Source organism: Caretta caretta, chromosome 3 (genome assembly GCF_965140235.1).
Source record: "Caretta caretta isolate rCarCar2 chromosome 3, rCarCar1.hap1, whole genome shotgun sequence".
Classification (NCBI taxonomy): Eukaryota; Metazoa; Chordata; order Testudines; family Cheloniidae; genus Caretta; species Caretta caretta.
In genome coordinates, this window is record NC_134208.1 from 104,500,745 (window position 1) to 104,514,760 (window position 14,016).

Consider the following 14,016-nt stretch of genomic DNA (forward strand, 5'->3'; position numbering starts at 1 on the left):
CACTACTTTATTAGTGTTTCTGCTCTAGAGCAGAGCAAAACCACCAGCCCCAGAAAAAATCCATTTAATTATATTTCCCCATTGCACCGACTGAGATTCAAGGGAATTGCTGAGCATTGCGCTGTCTCCCGGGCAGGGGAAAGAAGAACCTATTCTGTGTGTAACAAGCCCCAGCTTGGAAGAACTTAGTGGTGTCACTTCAATGCTTTGCAACATAAAACTCAGACTGACAAAAGCAGCCAATAGTGAGCTACAACTTTGGTTGCTGATGAACGTTGAATGACTGGAGTACATGCAGGTTATGATTATTAGCAAAAAAAAGTGCTTCCTGGATGTAGCTCATGCCTAATTTTAGTAGTGGTCTGATAGTAGTGGAGATGATGTACATGCCTAAAGTTAAGAGTAGCTACACAATAAGCTGTCAGTGGTGAGGGGTAGGATCCTTGCTACCCTGACCATTGCAATTCAACTTTGTTTTTTGCCAATATGGCTTTTTGGTGTTAATCTGAAAATAAATCTCCCATCTTCTTTAGTTGGTGGGAATCTCTCTCTGTTCTGCTTAGAATAAGTAGGACCTCAAAACATTTTTCTTCCTAATTCCTTAGGAAGCATTCAATATGGCTAGGGCCCTACCACATTCACGGTCCATTTTTAAACTGTAGGATCCTGATTTTTCACTGTTTTATACTTCATGTTGTCATTGGTACCACCGCAAAGTGATTGGGTTGCATTTGATATCCTCTTTGTATTACTTTTGCACAGGTGTAAATGACTAATTGGGGTTTAAGGCAGTGGAGAATTAGGTGACAGACTGAATTAAACTGTAGATGTGAATGCGAAGTCTCAACTGTGTATAAACCAAATTCTGGGCTAAACTCATGAAATGCATTTATGAAGATTAGCCATATTACCGGTAAGCAAAGAATCAAGTTTCCAACTCCCAACTATTTACTTTATATAAACATCCTGACTGCAAATTAACCGCAAAAATGTTGGATCAAATCATGTTCTTAGTCTCAGTTGACAGTGGGTATCTGGCCAAAAGAAGCATGTTGTTCTTTACCTGTACATTTCAAAGCTCTCGATGAGATTGTTTGTTTGTTTTGCTTGCCCTATGTTTTCAGCCATTCGTGAACATCAGCACTTGACATAAAGTGCTTCCTATGGAGGTAGTTCTGGAGCTATAGATTGAGCTTCATACTAAGTAAATAGAAGCCACTCTTAACTTTCAGCATAATAAATAACATTCGTAATGTCAAGACAACCTTAGGGTATGAGCCAAGTCTTTGTACAGCTGCTGCAACCTTGCGTGTCAGCAGTTTAACCATTATCAGTATTTGATTTGTGTACAAAGTGAAATTTTGCTACTACTTTCATGGTTTTACTTAGATTTTATTTTCTCTCTTAGCTTTGTGCTCTATAATATTTATATAAGAAAACAAATATTTAAGAGAGATTTTCAGGCTGCATGACGCCCACCGGGAAACCTCTATCTCTCTGCTTGGTCTGTTGACGGTCGACACTGGTGTGATAAATGATTATACTGATTTGCTACAATGTGAGGGGTAAGCATCTGTGGCCACGTTGTAACTTGGTGTGAGCTGGACCCTCTGTGGTAGCTGTAAGTGTGTTCTGCAGCAGTTCTTCACACACTTGGACATCACCACTCAGGTCACAGGCAAAGAAAGATTTTATTGAACTCGATTGCAAATCTTCTAGGCCCAAATTTGGCAGTGCACTTAAGCACATGCCTAATTTTAAGTACATGAATAGCTGCACTGGAGACAATGAGTCTGCTTGTGCACTTAAAATTAGGCACATGCTTAAGTTCCTTGTTGAATCAGGGCTCTGTTGAATTCAATGGGAGCTTGAGCAGGAGTAGGTTCAAAGACCACTGTGGATCAGAGAAGAGCTAACTCAAGTGTTCACCCAAAGACTGAACTTGAATTCAACCTTTCTTTTGTGATTCAATAAGGCTTTGTTCACTCTATGCAGTTTGGCATAGTGTTCAGCTTTGCGGCCTCCATACTTCCTCATAAGCCAGGCCAAATGCAGCAAAATGTTGACTCATTTCACGGCATTTTCTACTCTAATAGGCCCAACCATTTCAAGCAGTAGAAATCTTACAAGCAAGCCTGGTGAGATTTCCAGCTGAATTGTGTACACTCTAGGTGTGGATAGATCAGACAAGCATTCAGGCTTTTGGAAGCTGAGCTGAACCAAACCTCTGAACTTTTTCAAACCCATCCATTATTATTACTATGGAAAAACACATAACTTCATTTTATTCTTTGTCTATTACCCTTCTGACATATTATGGTTACATTCAGATACTGGACATAGTCATTTTTATCTTGTCTGTCTTATTGTGTATGTCTATTTACGTATGGTTCGTACATAGATTCTACTGCTTGCGTCTATGCATGTAGGCACATAAGCCACCTGGGTAACACATACAACTAGCAATTTCCTCTGCATCAACAAAAATGAAACGTTCAAAACAAAATCCCCAGATCAATTTGTTTTCTCCCTTCAAAAACTTGTTTTCTGGCAAAGGAGAGATTTTTCCAGATAACTTAACTAGAAAACCCTCTTCAGATATTAACGAACTTTAGTGGGAGCTCTGATCATATTCTATTTGATCAAAATGTCCACATGTAGGTGCCTAGAGTTAGGCTTTTAGATCACTGTGTAAGAACTTAAAATACACATCCAAATTTTCAAAATTGCTAAGCCATCTCAGCTCCCTCTGAAGTAAATGGGAGCTGTGGATACTCAGACTTTTGAACCTCAGGCCACATATTTAGGTATTCTCTATAGGGATTTAGGAACCTCACTTCAGGAACCCATTTAAAAAAAATCTTGGCCCTGATGACCGCGGATCCACTGATTAATAGAAAAGAAGGCAAATAGGAGCCCAATTTCTAAAACATGAGGCAGATGAGGAAAGAGTTTGCATTCAGCTGATGCATGGTAGAGCACATGGGGTAAACTGGTGCCTCTTTCATGCTGCTGCCTTAGTCTCCAGAATCAAACTTAAAATCTAGTTTTTCTTTTATAAACATTAAAGTCTCCTGCAGCAACTGTTATAGAAATACACTTGGCTGACACTTTTGAGCCTTTCTGATGCAGTGATTCCTGCCTGCATGTGCAGAGTCTGAAACAGCAGCTGAAATTCTGGCCCCCTTGAAGTCAAGGAGAGGTTTGCCATTGATATCAAGGAGGTCAGGATTTCACCCATTGACTCTGAAAACTCTGATCTGTCCCTTTCGCCTCTCGTTCAGATACCCAATGATAACTGTGTTGGTAAGTAAAGTGTTATCTATTTCACTGCTCATCGATGCATGTGGGAAAGGAGAGAAAAGATCATATTATGAACAACTGTACAATCTGCTCTGAGTGGGGCTGGGTAAAATTTTTCAAACTAAACTTTTCACCAAAGAACGCAGGTTTGAATCTACTGAAACTTTTTGCAAATTTGTGTTGAATTCACCAAATTCCTTTGGTCAGGGGGAAGAAAATTCCAAAAAACCAAACTTTATTTTGACTTTTTGGAAACAAAATCTTTAGATTTTTTTTTCAATTTGAAACTCCCTTTTGTTTCAAATTTTACTTGGTTTTATTTTTAAAATGAAACAATGTTTCAATCAACCCCAAATTTTTTTTCAGTTTGCCAAAAAAAAATTTTTTTTAAATTTCTGGTTATCCCAAACAATACGTGTACTTTAATTTTTCGGTTTAGACAGTGAACCAAAAAGTCAGTTGTTCACACAGCTCTGACTATGAGCAACAGCTCATTTTTGCACACCCAGAGATGGTCTGGGAGAGAAACATTGTTTTTCCCCATGACCTAGTCAAAAAGGAGCCAAACCCAAAGAGCCGGGCAGAGAATAGAGATCTGAGCCCCTTTACCAAGGAAGAGGCAAGCTCAAGAAGCCCAATGGGTAGAGCTTGTCAAAAAATGGATTTTCCATCCCGGTGAGGGGATGGGGGGGAAATTGAGATATCAAAAAAAAAAAATTCTCCTGAATCTAGAAAAGCTAAATTTTTTTATGAAATGAAAACTCAAAAAAAAAAAAAAGTTTCAAGTCAATTGAAACATTTCTTTTCAATTCTGATCTCTTTTAAAATACATATAACGAAAATAAAGTACATTTTGAAATGAAAAAGTATTATGAAATGAAAAATCAAAATATTTTTGTTTTGAAAATGGCAAAACAGGACATTTCAACATTTTCTAAACGTTTCTCCATTTTTTTCCAAAATGAGATTTAACCAGTTCATTACAACTTCATGAAAAAAATCTGGTTTTGTTGAAATGGCATTTTCAGATGGAAACTGTTTGGGTGAAAATTATCCAACCAACTCTATCAGGGCATATGAAACCAAGAAGCAGGACCTCAGCTGCACCCACAGATGTATGTGGTCCCAATAAGGTAGAGATGAGCCCAAGGAGCTGAGAGCACATATGTGATCCTATTTTGAGTATTGTCAAAACTGAGCAATGTCTTGTAGGTGGAGTTTATTTAGTAGGTGGATCTTGGAAGAGTAACACCCTCTTTTTACTTTTTCCCCAGTGTAACCCCTATGGAGAGACCTTTGAGATGTGAGAGCAGGTTACTGAAATACGTGCAGGTGCAGGGTGGGAATCTCAAAAGTTTTAGAAATAGGCATTTTGGGAGGAAGCCATATTTTTATTATTTTCTTTGAAATGTACAGTTTCCTAATAATCCAGAAGTTTCTTGGTACTCATTCTCTCTCTCTCTCTTCTTTGAGATTCCAAAACAGGAGCCCAATTCTTGCATGAGATTATCAAGGGGATAGAGCTAGAGCTGAAGATAAACCAAGCGTTTATTCACTCTGCAACTTGTTTCAGTGAAACAGCAGCATCTCAGTTAGTGCTGAGCATATCATATCTGTTAATCATCAGGATGAGTTAGATCAGAGTGTTAATGTTTCTTGACTACTCTTTTGTCTTTTCTATGTCAACAAAGAGATGCAATGACAATCATATAAATACTTTATGCAGGCCTATGATGGAGTGTTTATTCCACACCAGCCTTGAAAGGGTTAATGAGGCTGAGAAGGGGGCCCATTAACTTGATCAGAGGGGAATTACATTGGATAAGCAACCCCTCATTGGGAGTAGAGCTCAGCTAAGAAAGAACAGGTGGGTCTATGATACAGCCAGGAAGTTGGCAGCATAAGCATGCTGCAGTATGGAGGTCTGTGGTCACTTTCTAGCCTTAGCGGGGGGAAAGGAAAAAAACAGGCAGAATATAGAAGCTCTGGGGTCCCGGCTATGAGGGAAGGGCATACCCAGAAGAGAGTGGAGAAAGACCCTGATAGAGGCAAAGTAGGAGCAGCCTAGGAAACAGTAGCAAGGTTTGGGACAGTACAGACCTTGGCTGCTGATTGTAGTATCCCTGGGCTGGAACCTGGGGTAGAGTATGGGCCCCGGTTCCCCTACCAGCCACTGCAGGAGTGGCACAGACAGGCAGTGGAGAAGAAGACTGCCTAGAACAGTTGTCCAGTGGGACTTTGATACTCTGGAAGGGGAGGACTATAGTGACCTGGCCAGCGGGTGAAGTCATGAAGAGAGAACACCCCGAGTTGCAGAGAGAAAGAAATGGCAAGGTGCATGAACGAACAACAGAAGGGGATGTCGGATGTGAGTGAAGCTAATCCCCAGAGCAGCCAGGAGGAGGTGCCTGTAGTGGTTAATGGACCCCATGACAAGGCCATACACTTTTTTTCCATTAGTCCAAGTGATCTCCTGTTAATTAGTGACTTAACATGAGCTAATTTTAGAAGCAAGGAAGTCTCTCTCTTTTATTTTTTGCAGCGAATCAATACAAATATACCAGGTTTTATTATCTTTTAAGATCTCTGGTGCATTGCGTGTTTGGTCACCGCATGTTTGATTAGATTAATTAAAATAGTTGTGTTTTGTTTATGATCAGGGCCCCGTAAATTCTGCAATGCCATGCGGCACAAATTGCCATGGAATTCACTCCTACCCACAGCATAGTTGCTCCAGAATCTCCGTCATCATTTAAAAAAGTTGTATATAAATATGTCTAGTGCTTGTAGTTCTGCAGGTAACACTGAAAATGTGATCCAAGTTCAAACAAGGCAATGATGCCCGCTGGTCTGGAAACTGCTTGAAACAGTAGCTGTGAGAGGCTTGAATTACCCCATTTGTCTCAACCAGTTCTGTGGAATTTGGTATTTTTCCAAGATGCCCCAGCATTCAGCATTATTGTTGTGGAATTCACCATTGTGAGGCAGACAGGCATTTGCATCTTGTTTTCTGTCTCCATGGTCTGCTAGGCCCTGCTTGCAGTTGCTTCTTATTCTCTAGTTTTCCCCACCAGGTGGATTTAAATGGATTACAGTGCATGCTGAAATGGTCCTTGGAGTTAGGCAGGTATGAGGTGCCAGAAGTGTAGGGAGGTGAGCTGTGATAACTGCAACACTGTATATAAACTGAAGCTTAAGAAGCAGAGGACATGAGCCACTGAGGCTGGCTACAATTTCCTCCACGTTCCCAGGGCATATAGGGGGAAGGAAGTTCTGAAGGGGCCGTCGGAATAACATCACAGGGTTCAAGTGCTGGGGAATAGAACTTGCTGCCTAAGATAGCAGCACAAAAATCCATTATCCCTGAATATAATCATGATAAAAAATAATCTGGCAAATTTACACCAATGATTATTTTCGTGTGTGTGTAATGAGGAGATAGGAATGAAGGATTATTTCATGAGAGAATAAATCAACATTTCAGCAGAATGTAGGTGTTGCTGACATGGAATTTGGTCCTATTGTACATGGAGCCCCACCTATAATGCATCTAGGGTTTTCCAATGAATTACAGATACTTTCTCCCTAGACACTATAATCCACTACTGAGCTTTGGTAATTTCTTCCTGATTACCCCAGTTTTAGAGACTTCCCACAAACTCCGCATGACTGAAGTGTCTCAGTCCAGATACATCCTAATGTAAGACCTATGGGAAATAATCCAACAAACGCTCTGTAAAGTTATTATAGAGATGAGCAAGCCAATGAAAATTTGAGCCATGATCAAGCTGAGTGCCTGGTTCTGTTCCGGAGAAGAAGGAAGAGCCAAGCCAGGGAGTATTCTGGCATTCTTTCCAGAATGCACAGCAACGTGTTATTTACCACAATATTTTTTGGTCCTATGTGTTATCTAATGACTCTGCTTGTGTCTTGCCTTACAGAGCTAAGCTAGATCATTGGTTTGGCTCTCCCTTTGATTTTTCTGGTTGGCGTAGATCTGTTTAAAGGGTAAAAAATGCAGCTCCTATTCCATCTAACAAGGTATGCTTTCTACATCTCTAGCTCAGATTAGGGCCAAATGTGGCGTTCCATTTCGTAGCCTTTTTATTATAGCTGTGGCTGCTAGTGGCCATTACAGTTGAGTTTGTAATACAGCCGCCATATAATACTCTGTTCTAACACACATAACTTTCCAAAACATTCACTCCTGAGACTGAAATTTTCCATGCTTGGTCTCTGCCTAAAGGTGGATTTTTGTGGAAAGCCCAAAGAGAATGCATTTAGCTAGCTGTTTTGGAGTTATAAAACTATGAGAAGAACAACATTATTTTTCCCATAGGAGAAAAATTGTTCTTGCTATCCCCCTCTCCCCTTGGGAGTAACTTGAAAATGACTGAACTTTTCAACTTTTACTCATGCATCGTCTCAATGAGTAGTATGTGGTCTGAAGGGGGGGGTGGAGTCAAGGCTGCAAAATTGGAAAGCTATGAACATTTGAAAACATGCCATAGTGCATAAGCATAGAAAAGAGCCTTAGCTTATCAGCAGTGATCTTAAACATGGATGAAGTACGTAGGCATGTGCAAGTAGTTAAGCAGATAAGTGTAGCCATCTGAAGTTGTCTAAATATGCAAGAGCTTTAGTAAAACCCGCCCTACTTCCTCAACCTCTTTTCTGTCCCACAGAATCTTAGAAGAACGAGCACAGGACTGGGAGCAGGTAACTCCTGGGTTCTACTGCCTCCTCTGCCACTGATTGGCTTTGACAATGCTTTGCACCAAGGGCCAGGTCCCCAAAACACACCTGGTTGCACTGCTTACTGTGGGTAGTCTCCCTGGAAGCCTGGAAGCCTGCATCCGGTGCACTAACCCTGGTTCTAGATGATTTGTGAGCTTCACTTTCCCCATCTGTAAAAAGGGGACAATGACTTTAGGTACTTCCTACGGTGGTTGTTAGGCCCAGCTAAATAACTTTTGGAAAGAGCTCTGTCATTGCCTGATCCCGAACCGGAGGCTGAGGGGGGGAGTGGGGCACTACCTACCAAGGATAGCACTACAGCCAAAAGTACATATACTCATGTGCAGAATGGGAAAGAAACTAGCTTTCTATGGACACCTGTGCTAGTAAAATAACTATACAAATGTTTGTGACAAGCCTATACAAATGGGGGAGACAACAGCTGAAGCAAAATTATTCATGCCTGACTAGGACACAGTGCCCATCATGCAAGACATTTAGGGTACATCACACAGTGAGCGGCAGCCCACAGCAGCAAGTCTCCCAGCCTGGGTCAACAGACTCGGGCTCGCGCTCTGGTGCTTGCAGTGCAGATGTTGCAGCTTCAGCTGGAGCTCTAGCTGTACACCCTCCTCCCTAGGCATCAGAGCCAGGGCTCCTGCATAAGCCACAATCTCTACACAGTTATTTTTTAGTGCCGTAGTGCAAGCCAGAGTGTGACCCAGCCTCTGAGAATCATTGCCTCTTGCTGTGTCTTGCTTAGGCCCCGATTCTCAGTCCACAGTGGCTCCTTTACTCTTCCTCTTCGCTCTATATAGCTTCAGTAAACTAGATGGAACTGGCCTCTGAAGAATGACCCCAACATAGTGGGCTTCTCTGGGCAGTACAGGGCTTTCACAGTTACTGGGAAGAGGTGTGCAATGGGAGGAGGGAGGAGTACACTGCACTCTGGCTATCCTGGGCTGCTGAAGCATACTATGGGGGGTGCGGGAGAGTCATTACAAGCAACCATAAATTAAAAGTAGCCTCCAGAATCCAGGGGGGCTAGAAGTTGGTGTAAAGCCTCCTTTGTCCCCATCCTGAACTACACTGAGCTTAGCTTAGCTCAGTGCAGCTCGGAATTGGGGCCTTACCTTCCTGAGCCTGTTTCCTCCTCTGTGTGGGTAAAACGATAGTACGTGGCCTCTCAAGGCCCTCTTAAGTCATGAAAAACTGGCACTCAGCAAGTGGAATGCTTGCTTGGGGGGGTGTGAAGGTACTGCACTGTAGCATGAAAACTGTGGATTGTAGCCTTGCTTACCTCAGTGAGAGAGGGAGGGAGGAAGGGCATAAGCAATCAGGTGTCCGTTCTGTGTCAAGAGGATATGTATTTAAAGACCTCTAAAATAATGTTTTGATTCTCCTTAAAAAATCCAGACCACACAAATTCAGATAGTCATTCCTTCCAAGGGCCCAGTTTGGTTTGAGAGCCTAGGTCTAGCTTGAACTACCTTGCTGAGGCCAGGGACCTGGTTCTCTGCAGTCTTATGGCTTGGGAAGTCAACTTTTTGCTAACCAGTCTTTTCCCCACCCTTCACTTTTTCATGCTGTATCTTTCCCCTTCCCCCATTTTTTCCATACATGACTTTGATTGGTCACCTTTCCCTTCAGCAAGAATGAAGCGGTCACCAACACCAGCCACGCATACAAAGCCACAAATGACACACAAGAGAACAAACCAATAAAGTATGATTCTGCAGGGCCTCCATTCACCTAAACAGAAAGCTCCAATGCTACATTTGGCATTATGTGGGGCTGTTTGAGGCTATAACCCAGCAGTACTCCCATGCCCAGTCACATGTTTCAAAGATGGCAACTACTAGCAAATACTGCTTGGCTTCTGCAGGAGCCAGATGAAACCTACGTTAATTAAATTCTAGTACCCCAAGGTAAGAGCACACAGCTCTCTTTTAATATAGCAATGATGCAAAAACTCAGTAATGAAAATTTGCTTGGACTACAATCCTGAATGGCAGATTGTTCTGTCATACCAGGAAAGAAAATTCCCCTCCCCATATACAAGCAAACTCACTATCATGCCACTGACACTGAGTCCCTGACTTCAGAGGTGCTGGGCACCCACATTTCCAGTGAAAGTCAATAGGAGCTGCAAAGCAGACACTGCAGGCCAGAATCTCTGTGGCTGTAAATTGGCGTAGCTTCATTGACTTGATCTGAGCTCTGCTGGTTTACTCCTGCTGTGAATCTGGCCCTATAGGTGAACACATGTATTGGGTCAGCTGTGGCGGAGGAAACTTGGACAAGGTGAAGTGGGAAGGAATGGGTCAGCAATAGCTGACAGGATATCAACATGTGTAGATTCCAAAAATGGCAATACTCTGTGTAATCTGGTGCCCAAACTGAAGGAGATGAGTTACTTCTCTCCCTTGGGTGTGTGGGAGTCTAATATGATATATGCAGCTCATAGAGGTCACTGGAAAACTGAGAGAGAGGTGGGTAAGTACCTTCCTGGAGGCATTGTGGTCTAGTGGATAGTCATGGGACAAACTGGGCCTAGCTAGCCACTCAGTGAGCTACTTTAACCTCCTGATGATTGTTTGGCCATCTGATACTAATTAATTGTTCACGGGCTGTTCGGATAAATGAATTAGTTTGTACAGCGCGTTGAAAATATAAATCAGAACACACTGTAAGTATTATGAGGTGCCACCTGCAGCTTCATTCAACAGAGAGCAGCATTGTACAGGGAGAACAAACATCTTTCCCTGCATTCTCAGTGCTGCCTTCCACAGGGTCAGATGGCTTGGGAGATCCTCTGGATGTTTACTTGCTGAGGAATGGGAGAGACAGTGAAAGGGGGATAGTTCTGTATCTTCTGTGAGCAGAGGACTAAGCAAAAAAAAAAAAAAACGAAACAAGAGAAAGGGCCACAAGGTAGCCAGGGAGCACTTTGGCTCAACTGTCGAGAAGTTAGGCCTGAAAAATGTAGCCTCTTTGATGTCACTGGTTCAACTCTGGCCAGGGTTCACTACATCATTTATTTAGAAGATAGAGGAAACTGAGTTTCATGCAGTTTGTGTAGATTTTTCAGACAAGACTTTAAAAACGCAATTTCTGTCTGCTCTTTGTAGGGTTTTTTCCTAGGGTTTCTTCAAACATGGCTTGTTGGTATTTGGGTTTTGTTAGTTAGTTTTTGTTTATTTTGGTTCTTACTGAGATTTAAAAATTTAAGGCTGAAGACTGGGACAGATTTATTCCTCTGCAGGTGCCAGCCCACAGAGAGAAGGGAAACAATCCTTGCCTCCATTTTGCTGGTGCTGAGGGGGCTAGTTCAGCACCAGACACAGACTACAGCAGCCTTCAGGGTTCCTCTAAATTGGACTCCTATCGCATTAGCCTCGGTGGGTATGTCTCAATGGCACCATCGGTCTTTACAGAGCATCGTGTCTGTGCCAATGAGTTCTTTGATGGCTGCTGAGTCCGATGCACGAGTGACAGTCCTGTCCATGGGTAGAGCACACCCACCCACTAGCAATTCTCTGAATCCGAGCAGCAGATTCTTTCCTCCTCTTTATGCTGGTTATCACAAAGCTTAATCCAGTCTGCCTTGCAATGTCTTGCTCCATCTACAAGCTGACTCTGCCAACCACAGTGGCATTCTGCACTCCTTTTCCAATCATCCACAGATATTCCAAAGGATACTAAGTCATCTTTACAAGCACCCCGAAATCTGAGCAGCGGTCTGCCTCCCTTTCTAGGCCCTTCTCGAGCTTCAGAGCACACTTTTGGGATCCTGTAATCTGGCATTTGCTTGACATGTCCAAGCTACCTGAGTCTTTTCTTACTAATCAATTATCCCCATGAATGACATACCATCACGATTTAACACTTCCACATTTATCTTGCCATCTTATTCAAAGAATTGTATGCAAGCATCTGATATGAAAGCAATTTAGTCTTTTGGTATGTTTGGCATAAATCGTCCATGTTTCTGAGCCATATAAAAGAGTGGATAAAACACATCTCATAAATATGGATTTTCACGTTAGTTGACAAATTTGTTATTGTTCTAGGCTCTGTCTTGCAAAAGACCAAAGTTCCTGGATGCTTGGCCTATTCTATTAGTGAGCTCAGCATTCAGATCTACATTGCTGGTAACAGTTAGAGCCAAGGTAGCAAAATTGGTGAACAACATCCTGAAGAACACCATCTAAGGTGATATCTGGAACCAGTTCTGAAGAGCCCTGGTGCACGATAACAGTCTTTTTCAAAGATTTTGCATGAATCAGAGAACTTGGTAATAAGATGTTGCAGGGCATCAACACTGTGAACCACAGGGGCTGCATCATCGGCAAACAACAGGTCCCTTTGGATGATTTCCTTCACCTTCGTCTTAGCTCTGAACCTTGCAATGTTAAGCAAACCTCCATCATGTGTAGTGCTAAGATAGACACCCTCTCAAACATCACGGAACACGTGTTGAAGCAAGAATGAGAAGTAAATATTAAACAAAGTAGGAGCCAGCACGCAACCCTGCTTCACTCCACTGTTGATGTTAAATGATTCCAACTCTTGGTTTTCATACACTACAGTTGCCGTCATGCCATCATGTAAGGATTTCACAAGGTTTATTAATATAGGTGGACAACCCAAGCTTCTTCAGAATGATGTAAAACCCTGCTCAAGTCAAAGCCTTTTGTTAAATCTATGAAAGCCATGTACAGTGCAATATGTTTCTCTATGCACTTTTCCTGCAGTTGTCTTACAGAGAAGACCATGTCTATTGTGGACCTTCCTGAGTGGAGGCCACAGTGGCTCTCAGGATAGATTCCTTCAGCTAAAGTTTGAAGTCTATGTAAAAAACTAAGTCTTAAGATTTTTCCCATGATATTAAGAGATATACATCTGTGATTATTACAATCACTTCTATCTCCTTTGTTTTATAGAGTTGGATGAAACTAGCATCCTTAAAATCTTGTGGAACAGTTTCTTCCATCCAAAAGAGTAGCAGTACCTTGTGCAATCTTTGCAGCAAGTCTTTGTTTGCAGATTTGTAGATTTCAGCAGGTGAACAATCAGATCCTGAGGCTTTCTTGTTGGGAATCTTTTTGATGCTTTGTTCAAGGTCCTGTAGTGTACCTTTGGCATCCAGAGAAGTCATAACTCCAAACCCAAGCAATTTTTCTAACACATGGTCTACTGCAGACTCCCTTGAGTATATCATTCCATAGTGCTCAATCCACCTCCCTTTATCAGTTACAATATTGCCAGCCAGATCTTTCAGCAGAGCTGTCTTATGCTTTATCGACCCAATGGCCTTTCTAATGCCCTCATACAGATGACAGTAGACAGTTGTGTCAGCCACCTGGTGGTTGCTGTTGCAAAATTCTTGAGCATACCTCCTGGAAGCTATTTGAACAACCTTATGAGCTTTTCTTAAGCTGTTGAGTGAATCAGTAATAGGCATAAACTTGTAGGTGATCAGGGCAGATCTTTTCCTCTCAGTGAGTGACAACAGTATCTGCGAATGGTCTATGAACCAGTCGATATTTTCTTAGTACCGTTTCAAAAACTCTTGTCTGCCACATTGTACATACTTGTTTTCAGGACTTCCCATGCATCTGAAGCAGTTTCATTTGTTCTGGCTGACTTTGCTGCTACTTCATAAAAAAGAGGTTTCTTGACAGGATCATTGATTTGGCACAAGTCCATATGAGGTTGTACTGCAGCTTTATTATGGTGAATCTTCTCAGCTTGAAATTGCTCTTTGCAGCAGACAAGAGAATGGTCTGTGTCACAGTCTCTGCGTGGGAAGTATCATGTATGCAAGATATCTTTCAAATATGTCAGTCTTGTGAGTCTTGTCCTGGGCATGACTTTAAACTGCATCCTCCACTGCTTTGGGATACTTCTTGGTTGAAGAAAGGCTAAGGGATCTCACCCTGACAGAAAAGGCATTCACGCTGAAGTGATAGG

The 14,016-nt window shown here is 42.1% G+C and overlaps 1 protein-coding gene across 1 annotated transcript in view; it reads right to left on the bottom strand.

The window, feature by feature from the left end:
- Positions 1 to 12,910: 12,910 nt before the first annotated feature.
- Positions 12,911 to 14,016, bottom strand: part of LOC142071477 (uncharacterized) — a 32,997-nt gene continuing 31,891 nt past the window's right edge. Inside the window, exon 3 of the mRNA XM_075126222.1 lies at positions 12,911 to 13,481. Within this exon, the coding sequence (XP_074982323.1) occupies positions 12,911 to 13,481 (571 nt within the window). The remainder of the gene's footprint in view (positions 13,482 to 14,016) is intronic.